We start from the raw sequence: 20,372 nt of genomic DNA, 5'->3' as shown, positions 1-20,372 counted from the left end.
AGCACTTAAGGCTCAGATAGCCCGCGGACTACGTGCTCATTGTCTGCACCGTAAAACTCGCCCCAGCTTCCCATATGCCCCGCGCAGGAACCGCGACTTGCTCGACAGCCAGTGTGTTCACTCTGTCTTTCATTGATCTGGTGACGTAGAGCTAGCGCCAGCTGCATCAATATTACGGCAAGTATGTTGACTCCTGCGGTGTATAGACCATGGTGCGGATGAAAAACGCCATCGTGCCGGGGCAGCCTTGACGCCAATGGCTGCGGCGGTAGGATATCTTTCTCGACGATGCCCATGCACGCGTATGCTTAAAACCACGAAAATAGCATGTGCTGATATCTTGACGCGCTTGACCCCTCGTACGACCTGGTATGGCGCTTTCCGGAGGCCCGACGGTGCCTTGCGGCCCAGTGCTATCTGGGAGAGATTGCGCTGGAGTCTGCATGTTACCAAATGAGCCTTCCTTCACGCAAGCCGTCACTGACCGAGGCTCCACGTGGCTTATGTGCGGCCGTGCATTTTCAGATCACAAGGCTGATTTCCAAAAGCAGATCTGTACCATATATGGTCCCTACTAGAGGTTACACCACGGATATGTTCGATAGGTTTCTGTTAGGTTAGTTGGGCTGTCGACCACCGAAAGGCAACTACAAGTTGAAGCTATCTTGGGGCTCACATACACGTGCGAAGCAGCAGGGAACGCCAGCTATATTTGTCCCGTTGATGCTAATGGGTGGAGAACTCGGGCGGATCTACGGTAGACGTACTTGATTTGGAATGACAGGGGTTACCAGTAAAATGCAAAAGTGTGATGGCTGCAGCTTGCGTCTCTGTCGCTAAATGAAGCGGACGCAGTTCTCTAGTTGCACGCCGCTCTCCATATTTGGTTCTCTCGTCTGTCTCGGAGTAGCTGCTATCAGAGTCGAAGATGGACGGCACGTTGCCGTCCTACGAGGCGGCCATGCGAGATGCGCGAGAGTACCTACGGCGTCGAGACCTGAATTCTCAGGATGAAATCCCTCTCTACTTTGCGTGGGAACGCCTGTACGCTGCAGCCAACGCCAACTTGAGCACGGACTTCTTAAACGAGACTCGTGCGGAACTTCGTGCTCGCCAGCAAGCTCGACTGGCGCCGCGTCAGGGTCTCCCGCCGCCACTGTTCACTTCCTTTGACAAGCTAAACCGCAAGTCGATACAGTCATCAGCATTTCTTCGGTCGGGGCTGTCGTCGGATGCTGCAATCGAGATGATGGCTCGTCGGTACCGCCGAGAAGCGGAAAAGCTACGATCGTCAAGAGATAAGCTGGTGACGAGTTCTCTGAGTGACACAGGAAAACGAGTCAAGAAGAGCAAGCGGAACAAGCGAACGCCGCAAGAGGAGGTGGACGAACTACTTGAGGATTTAGAGCGTCCGATCTCAACTGAGAACTCTAGATTCGTGGCTAGCAAGCTAATGAAGGACAGGGTGGAGACTTCTTCGGATGGTGGAGGGAAGCGAACGAAAAAGATAAATGAACAGCAGCGAAATCCTGGGCGGGAAGTGGAGGAGTTGCTCGCAAAATTCGAGAAAGCCAACATCTTGCCAGAAAGCAAAATGTCTGCGTCGACTAGAGCAAAATCCAAGGACGGGCTGGACTTCGCGGGTGGCAAGGATGCTTTCGCCGATGAGCTAGCTGCAGGTGCCAACGCGGCAAAGACAACAGAGCTCCGGCGATCAAGTTTCTCGATGGGAAATCCAGCTACTGATCCAGTTCTTGCTGATGTTGAAAATCTGGCTGCCTTTGCTGCTCAAGTGTCCGACTGGAGAATGCATCCGAGTGCTGACGCAGCAACTTTACCGCCAAAACCTGTACAGAGTGGAGTAACTTCGACCACCAAGGGTAGCAAACGTGTTGGTGGAGCAAATCGAACGAGAAAATCTGCTGTGGTCGAGGGCGAAGCCGACACAACTTTCGACACAAGTTCGGGAAGCTCCGGGCCTGATGAAGACAACAGCAACACGTACGGTTCTATTCGCTCCAGTGCTGTAAGCACCTCACCGACGAGCAGGCGGAGTACAGCACACACAAGTGAGTGGGAGGACGGTGATGAAGATAATATGAGTGTGAATAACTCGGCTACAGGTGAGAGTTTGCGTGTGCGACCTGCCGCTGACGCATCCCATTCGAATCCATTCCATGATCAGCCAGCTAAACCTGCCATCGTCGCTGGCTCTTCCGGGGTTGGGCAGAAACCTGTTCAGCTTTCGCATGCTGTCGGTGATGTGCAAGTAAAAATCTCGGGGAAAGAGATCGAAGTGACATTCAAAGGTTCGCTCAACGACGATAACCGTGATGAAATTGACAACGCTACGCACAGCGATGGCAATTCCCGCTCGACCGCCTCGAACGCAGCAATACAGCCCTCAGCAACTCAAAAAGTCTTTGGCACCACCGATACCATAGATCGTGGAAGTAGTGACAAGGAAGATGAACAAGGCGCCGCTGAACAGCCGAAGCAGATAGGTAAAGCCTCGTCGCGTGACGCAAATGTACCACGCAAGCAGAGCAGCGTACGATTTTCTGGCGTGGAAGTCGATGCTGTGAACGAAAGCGTTGGTGAGAACAGAGCCCCGAGTGAAAACGAAGCCATCCGAGGTGATCCGAAGCTGCGCGACGTACGCGATTCGTCAGTTCTCACTGCGCCAACACAGTCTGAAAACTACCAATATCGAAATACCAGCATCACTACACCAGACTCGCTGTATAACGATACGTCCAGCCGAGCGGCAGCCATTCACGTTAGAGCAGCTAGCCGTCGGCAGTCGAGCACAACAAAGCGAAGCTCGACGTCGTCCCGGACTCGCATAGAGCTGTCAAATGACGAGAATAACGTTAGTGCAGAAGAACCTGGGACAGGACGAGGCGAAGTACGTGTTGAATTATCGTCAGGGGAGGAAAGCGCTGATAGCACACGGGACCCTCAAGTACGCGATAAGAAGCGGACACATTCGTCACGAAGGAGTCGAAATCACGAGGTGATTTCTGGCGAAGGCAAGTTTGAGAGCGACGAGGATATCTCCGCCGATCCAGACGCGCCAGATATTGAGTATCGTCACCACGAGAAGCGATATGAACGTACCCAGCAGCAGCGTCGAATTTCTCGCGACACACGCAAACATACCGAGCGTGGTAAGCATCATTCGCTTCGACCAGCTTCTTCTCGGCACCCGAGTTCACGTCACAAACAGAGAAACCACTCGCCGGATTCCAGCAACGACCTCAGCGACGGCAACAACGACTATGACAACCGAAGTGGAGCGCAGCACTCTGATAGACGCCATCGTTCGGACACTGCACAGCGTGCTCGCTCCAAGACCTCACCTAGATATCGTCGACAGTCGAGTAGATATCCTGCTTACGAACTGCGCGACCGAGATCACCACCTCGCCGCAGCTCTGGAATCTCCTCCGAAAAGGAGGAAGTCAAATGTACGAAGCAGAGAAGGCGATATCAGCCAAGCGAGAAGCGAATCCAGGTCAAGCATGCCCACGAGTCGATCGCTCAAACTTCCTGAGGGAATTGTGTGGCCTCCCGGGATGGACGCGGAGTGTATCACTCGTCTTGGTCTGGACGGCCACCACCCGATAGCTCCTCCGGGTCTGGAGCATTTGGTGACGGACGAGCAGTGGGGAGACTACTGGACATGGCTGCACTGGTACTCGTCGTGGCAGATGTGGTACATGAAGAACGACAAGAAACCAAGGCGACGATCGGACAAAGAGAAGCGAAGCGGGCGGCCGCACACGTCGAGTGACGAAGCTCCTGGTAATGACTCAGATCGCTACGAAAAGCGCAATGCCAACTGGTGGCTGGATGTCGGCCCAAGCAAACAACACCGGCGTCGTTGAAGTAAATAGAATGACACGAAGCTGCTAGAACTTTCCGGTAGTAAGACCTGCTACTTGAAGTCACTCGGCTGACAACTTCTACGAAAATATAAATCGAAGCTCCTTCCCAAGCGCAGACGGTAACAACGATCAGCAGCGTCTTATGTCGGCACAAGGACTGAGGGCGGTTCTTCGCCAAAAATACTGTCGTTTTCGTTTGGACACCTAGAGATTGTCCGGCTGGTCACGTTTGTGACGCATTTCCCTTTCGGTAGTTTTGCGCGAGGGGTTTGCTGTGAGCTATGCTTCCGCTGAATGAAGTATGCACCGAGACGATCACGCCCGTTATGGAGGATGAAAAATTCAAGGACGAGCCCTCGAGTCGCCACGCAGCCCCACCAGGCCCGGACGAGCTGATGAACACCACGATCACGGATTGGGGAGCGGTGACCTTGAAAAGCGGCTCAGTTGATACCTTCGACGAGGGGCGTTCCTCTTCAGCTTGGCCATGGCGACAAACCTCTCCAGTCAAGAGACGTCTACTTCGTCTTTCGGAGACTGTAGCCAGCTACCTCACTCGAGAACTCCCGTCCCAGCGATCGCCTGAAGCGATCCGCGCGATCTCCTGGAGCGCGCGCATCAATCTGTACCTCTCGTGCCCAGAAGAAACGGTGATCGGGTGGCGCCTCAATCAACTGATACTGCTGGTGCTGTTTGTGAACATTGCGATCATGAGCAGCGAAACACTTGATGGTCCGCGTTACGCAGGGACAGACCCCGATTATCCCTACATGCTTCGCGACAGTTCGTACAATTCCATCGAGGCGTTCTTCACCGTGATCTACTGTGTAGAGTTTGCAGCACGGTGGCTTAGTGCACCGAATCAAATCCAGTTCTGGAAAGGGATCAGCACGTGGGTGGGCCTGTTGGCGATGACTGCTGCGATCCCCAAGCTTGTTGGAGTTGCGGTTGGCTTCAATACTCGCCACGCAGACGCATTCATGTACAATTTACGCATTCTTCGCGTAATTCGATTGATTATACTATCCCACGCGTTCGTGGGAACGAAGGTGCTCTTACGTGCTGCTCAGTATTCGGTAGCACCTCTGGAGATCACGGTACGCGGTGCTTCATGAATTGAGTGAGCAGAATAGTTTGTATGTTGCTTACTTCCCCGTGCTTGCGGTCACAGTTTTTCTTTTTGATCACGGTGGTGATGGTGTTTGCGACCGCCATCTTCTACGCTGAGCCGTGCTACGACCTTCAAACGTGCACATTTACTGACATTTTCAATACCGGATACTTCGTCATGCTCACGTACGTAAAAAAAGAATGCAACAGTTAGCTAGGAGACAATTGGCTATGAAACTCACGATTTAGCATATACAAATTTGTGCCAGCGTGGCGACTGTAGGTTACGGAAGCCAAGTACCTTCGATACACAATCCCGGGTCACTGATTCTTACGTGCATCGTCATGATCTTTGGTACGCTCTATCTGTCGATGCCTTTGGCGATTATTGGCATCAAATACGACTTAGCATGGCGCGAGTACGACGAGTTTGCTCACAACAAAAGCATGGAAGAGCGGCGGAATCGCCCGTTGAAAGAGATCGCGGCCGACGTTGCAGCCGAAACCAAGAATCAAAAGCTTCACCACGGCAATTCTAGCACGCCATATGCAGATGGTGCTGGTCATACTCTGGAAAAGCTCGAGGTGCGCACTGTGAAGTATGCAAGCTCTGCCACTTGTGAACGTTTTTACGAGCTCTCGAAGGATATCGTGGATATTCACTTGGCAGTTCAGCCACTGATGTCTCCTATCACCCCCGCTGAACCTGCAACGCTTGAGAGTTTACTCCAGCTCACAAAGCGCCGCAGCGACGAAGCTTCTCGTGCGTTAGACGCGGTTGTGGCTGCGATGAAACTTCATAAACGAGTTTGTGCCGATGCACATTCACTGCTGCTGACTAAAAAGCCCACGGAGAGAGAAACGGGATCGGAACGTCGACTTAGCTCGCGCATAATGTCTGTTTTTCGTAGAGGCAGCAAGGAGCCTAGCATCGATTCAAGTGCTCCAAGTTCCTCGAAGTTGAAACGTGCTCATAGTAAAATCGCATCGTTGGGATCTCGTGCCGTCGAATCAATGACGAAAACGGTGAAGCACAGTGACCCGCATAGTCTGCGCGCCATCATTTGGAACATATTCGACCATCGTCGAGATATTTGGCTGGCACGCGTCGTGAACAAAATGCGGCTGTATCTGGTGGTGCTCAGCATTGTGATGTTTTATTTACAGACAACACCAGAGTTGCAGAAAACTGGCCTTCAATCAGTTCTTTGCCAACGCACAGTTCATGATTTCTGCAAAACACTCAAAGAACCCGGCTGCTATGTTTTTGAGAAAGTCGGAGGATCGGGATCTAATCTCACCGTCGCAGTGACAACCGAGCGAGTAAACTTTAATTGCAAACTTGGGGACCCCGATGAGAGGTGCTATGCGTCGGGCGTTAACTTCGGCTCGGTCGACTTTCCTCTTTCTTGTGTGGAAGTGTTTGGGTCTGAGGCAGGCACGAAAGTGTGCAAGACCCGCCTTTGCCAGTCATCTACGAATACCATTTTTGACATGGAGCCATACTGGATCTACTTCGAGTTCTTCTTTGGCATTGTATTCACGGTTGAATTTATTCTGCGGGCGTACGCGCATCCAGCTCGACGCCAGCTTCCGGGGAATTTCAGTGCTGTCGTGGACGTTATAATTCTCTTACCTTTCTACGCTGAGATTGTTGAGATAGGCATCGGGGAGATGCCGACGTACTCGATCGTGCCAACGATACCGTCATTCTTCAATGCCATTCGAGTCCTCAAAACCTTTCGCATCCTGAAGCTTGGAACGCATATTCCAGGAGCTCGTGTACTCACGAAGACGGCGGAACTGACTTGGCGCCGACTTGTTATCCCGGTACGCTGACAGCAAGGTAGCTTTTAGTGAATATTGGGCTGATGTGTGTATTTGCTCTTGCAGCTATTCTTTCTGTTCATGGGTTGTGTAGTCTCCGCGGCCATATTCTTTGAGCTTGAGCGAGGTACTGAGTGCTTTGTTGGAAATACTTGTATGTGGTGGCACAAGAACGTCTTGACACCGCAATTATCAGAAGGCCTTCCAATGGGTAAGCGGGTTCTCGTCCAGAACACGCTTCTTACTATCATCACAGATATGCTGCGCTCGACGTGGTTCTCGCTTGTAAGTTTCACGACTGTTGGTTATGGCGATCTATACCCACGCACTTCCTTAGGCAAACTTGCCGACATCGTCGGCACGATTTTTAGTGCTTGCTACACTGCTATGCCACTCACGTTGGTGGGTGGCCAATTCTACATTTGCTACGAAGTCTACGCAAAAGAGGAAAAACGGTTTAAGGTAAGGCCCCAGTCTTGCACATGTCGAATAGTTGGGCTTAATGCTGACTGGTCGTGATCTTCAGCAAGCAGCAGGGAAGCTTGTGAAGCCGGAAGTCGCTAAAGACTATCCCCAACCTGAACTAATTCCAAATCATCTAAAAGGAATTGCCAGTAGAACCCCCGAGAATGCCGACCAAGATGAATCCCTCCCTGGACAAGAGACCGCAGCTCCGATCAGCATTGCTTCACTGGCAGCACCTGTCAATCTTCTGCCCCACGAAGTCCACTCCCCGCCAAAGCTATCGTCTCGAACTTCGTCCAAAGCGGGTGTGGTGCATGAAGATAAACCAGACTCGTCGCTAAACGACGCCGAGTCGACGGAACTGCAAATGATTAATCACTTTTTCCTCATGCACAAGGTGTTCAACGAGATGATCGAAGATCTGAGCTCTCTCAATCGTCTTGGAACCGAACGCGTTGCCAACGGGAGGAGGAGATCTTTTGCTGCTGGGGCAGATTCGTCTATTTCAAAGTTTTCTGAAATGAGACGGCGCGAATATGCGGTCGAATCCAAGATCTCGACGAACATGGTGTTCTGTATGGTACGAGCCCTCCCTAACTACTTCGATGTATTAGCTTTTTGACCGAAAAGCCTAACTGTCACTACGCTCTGCAGACGGCGTATTTGAACTTCGCGTCGATGATCGAACGCATTCTCGGTACGAAAGCGAAAAGAACACTGCGACTGCATAATGCACACACCGACGCACTGCTCCCGGCAAGCGAATTGGAGCTTGCTACCGACGACCCAGGAGAATTCGACCATAGCGACATTGTTGAGAGTGACGCTGTTCAGATCGATCTCAGTGTCGACACTGAAGTTACGCGTTAAAGTAGCAATACACCCGCCGATCTCCGCACTAAATACTTTCATTCGCTCGCAACGACGTCGGTGGAGTACGCCAAAGGAGCAAAGGCGGTCTCACTGTGTTCATGAAGCAGTTCTACAACGCCAACACATCAGATTTCACGAAAGGAGTGCGCGTGAACGTAGAGCTCGTCTCACATGCCCTCATCGAACTCTTGCAAAGTTCGTGTTGTAAAATGCACGAACGGATGCTCTGCTCTGTGTGTTTGTTTACTCGTAGTTGTCTCGAAGCTGTCCTCTCGCGGTTGCGTCCTTGCATTATGAAGCAGGCTTCATCTGCGAAAAGAAGTTATTTTAAACTGATCGCTTGCTGTGAGTTATCGTCCCGCAAAATACCAAAATGGGAACCGAGCTGGTCGTTTCGTAGCTCCAAGTGGCCGGGTTGCTATTTGTTAGACTTTCAATTCTGGTTGTCGTAGTGGCGAGAACGAAGAGGCCACGGCGCTCCTGCTTCGGTTATCCGAAGGAAGGGTTCGCCGTCACAATCTGCGCATGAACCATGCTCCACGTGAGTGACGTCGCCGAGGATAGGACCTGGAGCGAGGAGCAGGAGGAGGGCGACGAGATCCACAGTCTACCGACAGATGAGGCTTCAGCTCAGACTCGAGAAGAAATACCACCGGATGATGCCGATGTCGACAACACAGGAGAACCGCTGCCAGCAGGCCCTCCAGCATCCCTTACCGTGACTCACTCAGCAACCACTACAATTACCAAGCAACAGGATACAGATAACTCGCGAAGTCGTCCTCGATTATCAGGAAGAGGTGGAAGAAGAATGTTGCGTCGCATTCGGAGAGCAGCGGTTCGATTCTTCTCTCATGACCTCCCGCTACTACGATCACCCGAAACAATCCGCGCCATGCCTTTGAAAACACGGATAAACTTTTATCTTTCAAGCCCAGAGGAATCAAATGTCGGTTGGCGACTCCAGCAACTTATAATGGTGCTACTGGTTATCAACATGTGCGCAATGGCAAGCGAAACCGTGGATGGGCCGCGATTTGGCAGCACTGAACCAGGCTATCCCTACATGCCTGGCGATAGCACATTCAACGCCATCGAGGTAATCTTCTCGTTGTTTTTCGTTATTGAGTTCGTTGTACGATGGTTAAGTGCTCCGAGCCAAGGCCAATTCTGGAGATCGATTTCGACATGGATAACACTACTAGCAGCGATAGCTGCGCTTCCCAGGCTTTGTTTACTCGCGATGGGGACCGACCCAAAACAGGCAGACGACTTCATGTTCAATTTACGCATCTTGCGTGCTATTCGGCTAATTATGCTAGCATACGTGTACGTTGGAACGAAAGTCCTTTTCCAGGCAGCGGTAAATTCTATCCCACCACTAACCATCACGGTACATTCCTCCACGTCCGCCAATGCTTCCATTGTGTGATGACGCTAACACAGTATCTTGTTATGATAGTTCTTCTTTTTGGTCACGATTGTTATGGTGTTTGCCACTGCCATTTTCTATGCTGAACCATGCTATGACCTGCAGACATGCACATTCACCGACATTATCAACACCGGCTACTTTGTCATGGTCACGTACGTCATATGCAAATGCCTATAAACACCGTGTATTAGTGAAAAAAAAAAAAGTCTCATCAAACAATTGTTTTTTTAGGGTGGCAACAGTAGGCTACGGAAGTCAAGTACCTTCGCTTCACAACCCCGGATCGTTGTTACTTGTGTGCATAGTGATGATCTTTGGTCAGGTTTACTTTTCGATGCCTCTCGCTATTATCGGCGTCAAGTATGAATTAGCGTGGAGTGAATACGACGAGTATGCTGAAGACTTGAAGCTGACAGACCAAAATCGACCGCAACGCGAGAAAAAACGTTCTTCTAAGCTTTCCGCTGACATGTCCCGGCGTCAGATTGTTAACGTTCTCGCTGGTATACAGGAATACGACGAATTGGAGAAAATTGAGGCGCATACCATGAAATATGCGAGCTCAAACACGTGCGATCGGTTCTACCAATTGTCACAGGCAATTTTGCAGGTGAACTCCACCCTTCAACTCATTGTATCTCCCTCTACGCTTCCACATGACGTTCCTGCGACACTGGAGGCTGTTATCCAAAGTACAAAAAAACGTAGTGATCAGGCTTCTCACGCATTAGATGGAGTCATGTTTGTTATCAAACTGCACTCGCGCGTATGTGCTGAAGCTCATGAATCATTACTTGCGCTAAAGTCTCCGACACAAGAGGAAGAAACCGACCTTGATCGATTCTTATCGAGTGGCACGCTTGCCTGCAAGAGCACCCAGACTTTCGGATCTCATAGCATGTCCAGAATTCACCGCGCCAAGGGAGCGATTGTTGCACTAGGCGCAAAGGCTGTCAAGGCAATTTCACATCACGACTATCATGTGGGCCCAAAGAGCCTGCGCGCCGAGATTTGGAACACTTTTGAGTATCGACATGATACCCCGCTCTCACGCACTGTGAACAAAGTTCGCATGTATACCATAGCACTCAGTATCGCCGTCTTTTACTTGCAGACAACCTCAGAGCTGCAGAAAACTGGCGAGCGGACATTTCTCTGTCAGCGCAACATTGATGCATTCTGTGATAGATATAAAGATCCTGGGTGCTATGTTTTTAAGGAAGTGTCGGGGGCGGGATCTGGTCTATCCATCGAAGTAACAGACCAGCTCGTGGACTTTTCCTGCAATATTGGCGATCCAGACGGGTCTTGCTATGCATCGGGTGTCAATTTTGGCTCAGAGAATTTCCCTCTTTCATGCAGTGATGTTTTCCCGTCAAGAGCTGGCACCACTTATGTGTGCCACAGCCGTTTGTGCAACCCGCCGGTGCAGTTCATGTTTGACATGGAGCCGTATTGGATCTACTTCGAGTCCTTTTTTGGTTTCATGTTCACGCTGGAGCTTGTGTTGCGCGTGTACGCCCATCCAGTGCGACGCCACATATGGGGAGATTTGAAAAATCTTGGGAGTGTTATCATTTTGATTCCATTTTATGTCGAGCTAGTTGAGATTATGATTGGCAAGTGGCCAACATACTCGGTTGTGCCAACTTTGCCGTCATTTTTCTCAGCCGTTCGGCTCTTGAAAAGTCTTCGAATTCTCAAGCTAGGTTCCCACATCCCTGGTTCACGCGTGCTAATTAGAACAGCACAGTTAACTGTGGAACGGTTGGCCATCCCGGTAAGGTCTACAAAACCTTCCCAACAGTGCCGCTTGTCACATTTTCTAACATGTTGAATGTAGTTTTTCTTCCTGTTCTTGGGTTGTGCAGTTTCTGCGGCAGTATTTTTTGAGCTAGAACGCGGCACCGAGTGTTTTGTCGGTAAAACGTGCATGTGGTGGCACAAAAACGTATTGACACCGGAGTTGTCGGAAGGTCTACCCTTGGGTAAGCGCGTTCTCGTCCAGAATACGGTTCTTACAATCTTCACCGATATGCTGCACTCGACGTGGTTTTCGCTAGTAACGTTTACTACTGTTGGGTACGGCGATTTACATCCGCGCACATCTCTCGGGAAATTTGTGGATATCATAGGCATGATCTTCAGCTCGTGCTACACTGCTATGCCACTCACATTGGTCGGCGGCCAATTTTACATATGTTATGAACTCCATGCTCAAGAGAAACGACTTAGAAGGGTAAGTTGCGTGTGTGCTTGACTACACTTTGCTAATTCTAACATTTTTCTGTATAAAATATTAAGCAGCGTGCACAAAAGCAAATTAAGCCCGAGTCCTCTGAAATGATCCGAAGCCTGATGCACGCATTTCCAAGCACGCGTGAAAAATCTGAGAGGATTGTAGAAGAAACTCCGCCCGAATCCCAACAAGAAGACCAAACTAGGATTGATTCACAAACCGTGATTGACCCGGTTGAGACCTTCAAATCGCTCCCTTCGATTTTGGCTCGAACATGTTCGGACTCGTCACTTTCCTCTACGGATCGCGAAGAGGACCCGGTTTCAAAACAGCACTACACACACGCGACAGAAATCCAGATTATCAACAATTTCTTCCTCATGCAGAAAGTTTTCAATGAGACTATCAAGGACATCAGTCTTCTGAACCGATTGGGGGTCGAACGCATAAACGTCATGCGTAAGCATGCAAACGATGCTCCCACCATTCTCGCCGAGAAGAGGGAGCGCGAGATAGCGATTGAGGACAAACTAGCCGAGAACATGGAGTTCTGTGTGGTACGTTGTTTTCCCTGAATTTAAACGGCGAGCTCGATGTCGGGAACTTATTGATATTCTGTGTCTGCTAGACGGCGTGCTTGAACTTTGCAGCCATAATTGATCGCATTCTCGGAACGCAGCGAGCGAGAAACAAAGCGCAACGACCGTCGATCATTCAGACAAACGCGCTGCTCGCTGTCGCCGAAGTAACAGGTGAACTGCACCAGGCAAAGTCGTTTAAGGCGGTGCCTCGCCAGAAAACGATGGCTGGCGACGAAATGGCCCTGGACTCGGGCGAGGCGCCTACCTATAGTCCAACAATGGGTGTTTATCCTAAGCACAATTCGTTCAAGAGGATCGCCACGCTCTCGAGAATCTTTGTCGGGCCAATCCTAAACAAAGGAGACCAGAAGCCTCCAAAGTGGGCCGAGTTCACAAACAAGAAGGACCAACGCCAACGGCAAGAGAGCATCGCTGAGGAATAACGCCGTGGAATAGAAGTGAAAGCAAGAACAGCAATGCAGATCACTGCGTCTTGATTTTGATCGTGTACTTAACGCCATACAAAATTGCTGTTCGATCCTTAGTTCTTTCGATTCCGTGCTTCGCGATCGTCAGCGAACTTCTGTGAGTGTGACCACGTAATGGCCAGCGAATAGAAGCATCCTTGCTGCATCACAGCTCTACAGACCGGCAGCTGATGGTGATGGTCTCTGGGGACTGTCGATACTTGACTTCTTCTAGTATTCCTCACCAAACTCTTCGTCTTCGCCCTCGGCCGTCTCGGCCGACACCTCCTCGTAGTCCTTCTCCAGAGCAGCCAGGTCCTCGCGAGCCTCCGAGAACTCGCCCTCCTCCATGCCCTCGCCCACGAACCAGTGCACGAACGCGCGCTTCGCGTACATCAGGTCGAACTTGTGGTCGATGCGCGAGAACACCTCCGCGATCGCGCTCGTGTTCGAGATCATGCACACGGCACGCTGCACGCGGGCCAGGTCGCCGCCCGGCACCACCGACGGCGGCTGGTAGTTGATGCCGCACTTGAAGCCCGTCGGACACCAGTCCACGAACTGGATCGTGCGCTTCGTCTTGATGGTCGCCACGGCCGCGTTCACGTCCTTCGGCACCACGTCGCCGCGGTACATGAGGCACGTGGCCATGTACTTGCCGTGGCGCGGGTCGCACTTGGCCATCATGGACGTCGGCTCGAACGCGCTGTTGGTGATCTCGGCCACCGACAGCTGCTCGTGGTACGCCTTCTCGGCCGAGATCACGGGCGCGTACGAGCTCAGCATGAAGTGGATGCGCGGGTACGGCACCAGGTTCGTCTGGAACTCCGTGATGTCCACGTTCAGCGAGCCGTCGAAGCGCAGCGACGTCGTGAGCGACGAGATGACCTGCGCGATCAGGCGGTTCAGGTTCGTGTACGTGGGGCGCTCGATGTCCAGCGAGCGGCGGCAGATGTCGTAGATGGCCTCGTTGTCCAGCATCACGGCCACATCCGTGTGCTCCAGCAGCGAGTGCGTGGACAGCACCGAGTTGTACGGCTCCACCACGGCCGACGACACCAGCGGCGACGGGTAGATCGTGAAGCCCAGCTTGCTCTTGCGGCCGTAGTCCACCGACAGGCGCTCCAGCAGCAGCGAGCCCAGGCCCGAGCCGGTGCCGCCGCCCACGGCGTTGAACACCATGAAGCCCTGCAGGCCCGTGCACGCGTCCGCCAGCTTGCGCACGCGGTCCAGCACGACGTCCACGTACTCCTTGCCGATCGTGTAGTGGCCGCGCGCGTAGTTGTTGGCCGCGTCCTCCTTGCCCGAGATGATCTGCTCCGGGTGGTACAGCTGGCGGTACGTGCCCGTGCGCACCTCGTCGCAGACGCTGGGCTCCAGGTCTACGAACACAGCGCGGGGGACGTGCTTGCCTGAGCCCGTCTCGGAGAAGAAGGTGGAGAACGAGTCGTCGCCGCCGCCCACGGTCTTGTCGCTGGGCATGATGCCGTCGGGCTGGATGCCGTGCTCCAGGCAGTAGAGCTCCCAGCAGGCGTTGCCCGTCTGGATGCCGCCCTGGCCCAGGTGGATGGACAGGATCTCGCGCATGGCAGGCGTTGGCTGGGGGTTCTCTGGCTTTTGGGGTCGACTTGCGCCCTCGAGGGTGGATCGGAGAATGAGAGGGAAAGGCGCCGGGCGGCGACGTACTTGGGTGGATAGCTGGCTGCAGCCACCGGACGATAATAAGGCGAGGGTGACGCGACTTTTTTTCGCGCCAACACGAGAGGGGAAAGGTGCCAGATGGCGTGGACTGGAGGCGGGCGGCCATGCGTCGAGGCTGCTGCTTGGGCAGCGTCCGCTTCTTCTTATGGGGTTGGCTGAGGTTGGGATGTACTGGACCTAGCTGGATCAACGCCACTTGTTGCACAGAGGTTGCTTCCACCCATGACTTGCGTCTGACTGCGTTTTTTGGTAACTTGGTGTGGACGTGTTTAGATAACAAGTACAGCAACAGCTCAAGTGCTGCGTTGTGAGCGCCTTCACGGCGGCATTCTCGCAGCGGAATGCCTAGCACTGCGTGAAACGTGGCAGTTCCGGTGCGGCAAGGCCGAGACGTGTATCTTCACTGAGGATCATTCGGTGCCGAGACGTGTCTCGACTGGTGGCGCGATGCCGTACCACGACGAACCGAGCGGCCATCCAGCATACCGCCGAAACGGTATGTCCGTCGGCAGGTTACCGGTGTGTCCACACGAGATTCAACCGGCATGCGACGTGTGAAACGCCGGCCACCATGGGATCACCTGCACCAGTTGAAGCCGGACTGACCGGGATGGACTCGCGCACGCCAGCGGTTGCATTTCTCAATCGGCCCCAGCGTTGACACGCCGCCTGTTCCTGCGTCATGACCGCCAGCTTCAGCGACGAGCGCTCGCCGCTGCTGCATCCCAGCGGCTCGCAGCGCTTCGGACGCATCGGGCGGCGCACGCGCCTCATCGTGAGCGGCCTGGCGCTGCTGCTGCTGCTCGCGGGGGCCGTGAGCTGCGTTGCAATCGTGCTGCGGATGCTGTGTGGCTCGGTGGCGTCCGCTCCGCCGTCCTTCGTCACGCCGCTGGTGCTGGAGCAAGAGGTAAAGACACGTGCGGCGGTCGTGAAGGTCGTGGGAAGGTCTTGATCTGGTGCTTTGGATTGTTTTGCTGCAGTTCGACGCCATCGTGATCGGTGGGGGACCGGCGGGCTCCGTGGTGTCCAAGCTGCTGAGCGACGACCCGTGGCGACGCGTGCTGCTGATCGAGGCTGGCAACGCATCGCAGACGCAACTGGGCGGCACGGTGGGGGACTGGAGGGTGGGGATGCTGGAGTTGGGCTGTTGACGATGAGGTGGATGATGTTGCTGACTGCAGGACGCGATCCCGTCGCCGCTGAATGCCAAGGGTCTGACGCCGTTCGACGTGCCGTTCTACTGGACCAACGTGGCCAACACGCCGTCGCTGCACTGGGCGTACCCGGATGTGAACGTGGCCAAGGCGCTGGGCGGATGCGGGATCCACAACGCCATGCTCTACGGTGGGTGACGAGTGTTGCATTGCATGTGTGTGGCGAGGCTGCTAACGCCGGCGTGGATGGATGTCAGTGCGAGCGCTACCGTCGGATCTGGAGCGGTGGCAGATAGATAAGTGGACGTGGGAGGAGGCACTGACCATCTACATGGCCATTGAGGACTACGACGGGGCTAACTCGAGCTTCCACAGCACGGGAGGATTTGTCCGTACCAGCCCACCCGCTTTGGAGGCGCCACTGACCAGCGAGTTCATTGAGGCGTGCATGGAGCTGGGCATTCCGCGGACGGCGGATTTTAATGCACCTGGAGGCCGATATGGTGCTGGGTACTACCACTTTAACACCCGCGACGGTGTGCGTGAGAGCGCTGCCAAGGCATTCCTAGGACCGATACTGGATAGTAAGACGGCGAAATCCACTAGAAGCAACTTCCGCCTGATGCTGGACACCACTGTCACGGTAAGTATACCAAATGACGTTCTACGCCTGGAACTTTTGAGCTGACGAGGCATTTTTCAATTTACTGCGGCTGCAGAAAATTAGGATTAATGACGACAACGTGACGGAGGGCGTGGAAGTTCGCTACCGAAATGGCACAGAGCAGCTCATTCGTCTAGCAGAACATGGTGAGGTCATTGTCACCGCGGGAGCGATCAACACGCCGAAGATTCTGATGCTGTCTGGAATCGGAAACAGCGATACGCTCAAGAAAGTTGGGCTTCCCTTGAAGAAACACTTGCCACGAGTTGGGATGAACCTACAAGATCACCCTGTTGTTGGAATGACGTTTGAGTGTGAGATGCCACGAGTCATCGATCTCAGGTAAGTGTTGCACGTATGCCGCCTCCACAAAGTTTGGATTCTGACTATGGCTCGATTTGATACGATGAAGAGCGGAGTTGGAGTCGTATTTTGAAGCCACCAACAGCAAGCGCACCAATGCGTCAAGCTTTGGTCTGTTCGGCTCTGCCGGCATTAGCGCAGGGGCATTCTTGATCCCTCCAGGCTCTACACTACCCGAAATTCAGCTCACGCTATTTCCGCGGAAGTCAGAGCCACATATGTCGAACAGCGCTGAGCTAAACCACGTGACCGAGGTGATCATCACGATTGCTCTGCTTCACCCGCTCGCTCGCAATCGCGTGGTGCTCGTTCACGACAGCGACAATTCCGTCGATGATAACGATATCGATGACCACTTGATCCCGCGTGTTGTCTCGGAGGTACCAGAATCTAAGCCTGAACACCTCCGAGAGGGTGACGTCTGGAAGATAACCTGGGCCATTGGTGTAGTTCGAGAAATCGCAGCAAAACTAGGTAAAACAGGACTGCTGTGGTGGGTGCTGACGGAATACTAACATTGGACATTGTGGCAGATGAAAAAGATTTGATCGGAAAGGAAATTACCCCAGGCGCCGACGTCACAGCCACGAAGGGTATGATATTTACGTGATCCTCGGACTCGAGTGAAGATCGAACTTACAACTGACGGACATGCATGTTTTACGTTACAGACTTGGAAGAATGGGTATTCAACTCGGTGTTTAGAAATTCGCACTGGGTTGGTAGCGCTTCGATGGGCACTTCAGAGGAAAAGGCCGTCGTAGACAACCATTTGCGTGTCTTCGGGATTAAAAACCTGCGTGTAGCTGACGCATCCGTCATCCCACTCATCCCGAACGGCAACGTTCACTCGTCTGTGGTGATGGTGGCGAACCGTGCTGCACAAATTCTGCGTGAAGACGAAGCAGACTACCGACGGCGTCACGCCGTAAATGCAAAGTAGAAGAAAATGTTCTGACAGGGCTTTAAAAACACGCATTTAATTCTATTCTATTGAAACGTAGTCAGAGGCTGCACCTGAATTAGCAACAATAAACTGATCTTCCTCTCAAGTCCATGGCTCCTCACTCGAGTTCGTTACCCTCTTGCTTTGCGGCTTCGTCTTCTGGTGGGCAGCTCTATTTGGCGCTCACTTGCTCACATGTGCGTACAATGCCTGCTTCGCTGGAGCGTCGATACAGCACTTTCAAGTTACGTGGTCTGTCCCAAAAGGAGTACCTGCGAGTGAACGTACCAGAAACCACTGCTCTAAGCGGGCGAGCGATAGCATCACGGCGCCGCACATCACCGACAATCACCACCTCGCGGCCGAGTTCATCATACCCACAGGTGGTTGCCCAGGGTGAAACTGCTGCTGGTAGCGTCCGCATGGAGGAGCTGCTGCGCAATGCCACGGCCTTCGCCACACACGAGGGCTTCGACCAGCGCGGATACCTACATATCCACCCACCCACCATCACTGAGCCGGGCTGCGAGGGTGCCGGCGAGATGCTTGGTACTGAGCTCATCAAGAACCATATTGGCTTCATCAAGGTCTACTTCGACTGCTCGTCCTATCTTATTGTTTTGCCCCCCTAGACCGCGTACAGCAAACGTGTGCTGGTGGCAGGTACTCCTTTTGGGACAGGTACAGGTACTCCTTTTGGGACAGGTACCAGTACTCCCTTTTGGGACAGTGGAGCAAATCGGTACTCTTTTTTGGTAAAAGCCCCATCCACTAAAAGGTCAGGATGAGTCCTACATAGCTGATGTGATTTTAGAGTTATTAGTTGGTGCTCGCATTTCTGTTACCTTGTTGCTTCGACCAACAGTTGCAACAAGGTAACAGAAATGCGAGCACCAACTAATAATTCTAAAATCACATCAGCTATGTAAGACTCATCCTGACCTTTTGACCTCACGTCGCTCTCTCATGCTTGACGCGTCAAGCCAGGTGTTTGGCTCGGCTACAAGCAATATCCTGCCTGAGGCACTACTGTACACTACCGGAGACCACAAGATATTTGTCCGACCCACAATTTTTGTCCGACGTGTAAAAAGTCGAATACTATAGATTTTCAAAGGTACAACTATAACTTTATGCTAAAACTTGCACGAAAAAGCTAATTTTTATTCCGTCTTGTTAATGACAAATGCACCGGTGTCCGAGCGTGGGCCGACTGGAATGAGCCCAGCCTTGACGAAACCACGTCGAATCACATCGACTGGCACAGATTCCCACGCAGCAACCACGATGTCTGTAATAAGACTGCGTCGCTGCGTGGGATTGGTGCAAAAATCGTTATCTACATGGTACCTGTAGTGGGTCTAACTTGACTCACTACTTTAGCTTACACGTTGCGCAACGTGTATGAGGAAGCGTAAGTACTTAGTAATTACTTAGGTTAATTATATTTGAGTACACAAATATAAGTTAACTTAGACAAGACTCCAAGTAGCTAGTTTAAGGTAAAATGAGAACTGTATTGTTTGTAAATTGATCTTCCTCTAAAATCTGCTAAAACTGTTTATCATCTATGAAAGGGTTGGCAGCGGCTGGCTGTCAGAGCCCCGCTAATATGCATGTCTCTGATTGGTAGAAAGATGCTGCTTTCTACCAATAGGATCTTTGGGTATGTGTGGACCACTCACTGTGGTGGTCCACTTCAATGTATCCATCGGTGTGTCTTACACCAATGTGAGGAAGTATCCAAAACGTTTAACAGATAACCTTATCTGTTAAATTCACAAGTGGCTTGCAGCCACTTGTACGTGTAACCCGTTACACCATCCCCCCTATAAGGTTAGACGCGCGGGGTCCCCGCACGTCAATCTTTGGAATTGACCATTCGTCAATTCTCCGCGTTTGGAGAAGAAATCCGCGCTCATTCAACGATGAGCGCGCCTCAGAAGTCCGCTAAGTCGATGGGGAGTCATCTCTCCATCGACGACTACTCGAACGCCAGAAGGCGAAGTACGGTGACGTCGTCGACTTCGACGACGACGATGAAGACATGGAGGGCGAGGAGGACTCGCCCTCAAAGCGTAAAGACTCAGTGTCGAGCGAATCGCTCGACCCTCACGCCAAGAACGTTCGCCCGCGTGAAGGGGACGAATCGGACGCTTCGAGTTCGAAGCGTTCGCGTACTGAGAGTGATACCCCACTCGCTTCAGCTGGGGCTCTCAGTACTCCGCGCGCTGTTGCTGCAGCGCGTGATGTTAAAGCTCAAGGCTCTCCGCGCGCTGCGCCTGCAGCGCGCGATCCATGGATGCCGTCCGCGTCCGAGATCGCGGACCGGTTTGGGAACTCGGTACCTCCGAATGAGGTGCCGCTGTACGTATGCAGTGCCATCAAAGATGACGCTGTGGCTGCCGAGCTGCACTTTGATGCGGAAACGCATCAAAGGCGCGATACTACATCGGACTCTTTCATGAGCTCCGATGGTTTCAAAGCGAAGACCTCTTCTCGCAGCAAAGTGCCCGAGTGGCAGGCACTTTGTCAAAGTTGGAACGCCTTTGTTGAGAACTTCAACAAGAGGCCGAGTGCTTACCGTGATCGGATTAAGCAAGCGCGTGATCGCTTCGAGACGTACTCGAAGCGTGGAAAGCTGGAGCAACTTCATGT

At 52.6% G+C, this 20,372-nt stretch overlaps 4 protein-coding genes across 4 annotated transcripts; 3 read left to right on the top strand and 1 right to left on the bottom strand.

Annotated features, from left to right (window-relative positions):
- Positions 1-928: 928 nt before the first annotated feature.
- On the top strand, positions 929-2,193 carry IUM83_10312 (Voltage-gated Ion Channel; the record flags this gene model as incomplete). Its single annotated transcript, XM_067934805.1, has 2 exons — positions 929-2,123; positions 2,186-2,193. 2 exons carry the CDS (start codon positions 929-931, stop codon positions 2,191-2,193), a joined length of 1,203 nt encoding a protein of 400 aa, XP_067793216.1.
- A 1,330-nt stretch (positions 2,194-3,523) lies between these two features.
- On the top strand, positions 3,524-12,862 carry IUM83_10311 (Voltage-gated Ion Channel (VIC) Superfamily; the record flags this gene model as incomplete). The annotated part of the gene is made up of 6 exons (XM_067934804.1): positions 3,524-3,806; positions 4,190-4,986; positions 5,061-5,185; positions 5,269-5,584; positions 11,907-12,395; positions 12,467-12,862. 6 exons carry the CDS (start codon positions 3,524-3,526, stop codon positions 12,860-12,862), a joined length of 2,406 nt encoding a protein of 801 aa, XP_067793040.1.
- Positions 12,863-13,117: 255 nt separating this feature from the next.
- Positions 13,118-14,473, bottom strand: IUM83_10310 (Tubulin alpha chain; the record flags this gene model as incomplete). The annotated part of the gene is made up of 1 exon (XM_067934803.1): positions 13,118-14,473. The coding sequence occupies one exon, from the start codon at positions 14,471-14,473 to the stop codon at positions 13,118-13,120; it is 1,356 nt and encodes a 451-aa protein (XP_067793078.1).
- Positions 14,474-15,269: 796 nt separating this feature from the next.
- On the top strand, positions 15,270-17,711 carry IUM83_10309 (putative choline dehydrogenase; the record flags this gene model as incomplete). Its single annotated transcript, XM_067934802.1, has 8 exons — positions 15,270-15,494; positions 15,568-15,696; positions 15,769-15,931; positions 15,999-16,384; positions 16,461-16,747; positions 16,818-17,242; positions 17,302-17,361; positions 17,440-17,711. 8 exons carry the CDS (start codon positions 15,270-15,272, stop codon positions 17,709-17,711), a joined length of 1,947 nt encoding a protein of 648 aa, XP_067793155.1.
- Positions 17,712-20,372: the final 2,661 nt, after the last annotated feature.

This window comes from Phytophthora cinnamomi, assembly GCF_018691715.1.
Source record: "Phytophthora cinnamomi strain GKB4 chromosome Unknown Contig30, whole genome shotgun sequence".
Lineage (NCBI taxonomy): Eukaryota > Oomycota > Peronosporomycetes > Peronosporales > Peronosporaceae > Phytophthora > Phytophthora cinnamomi.
This window is presented reverse-complemented; position numbering and strand designations above follow the sequence as displayed.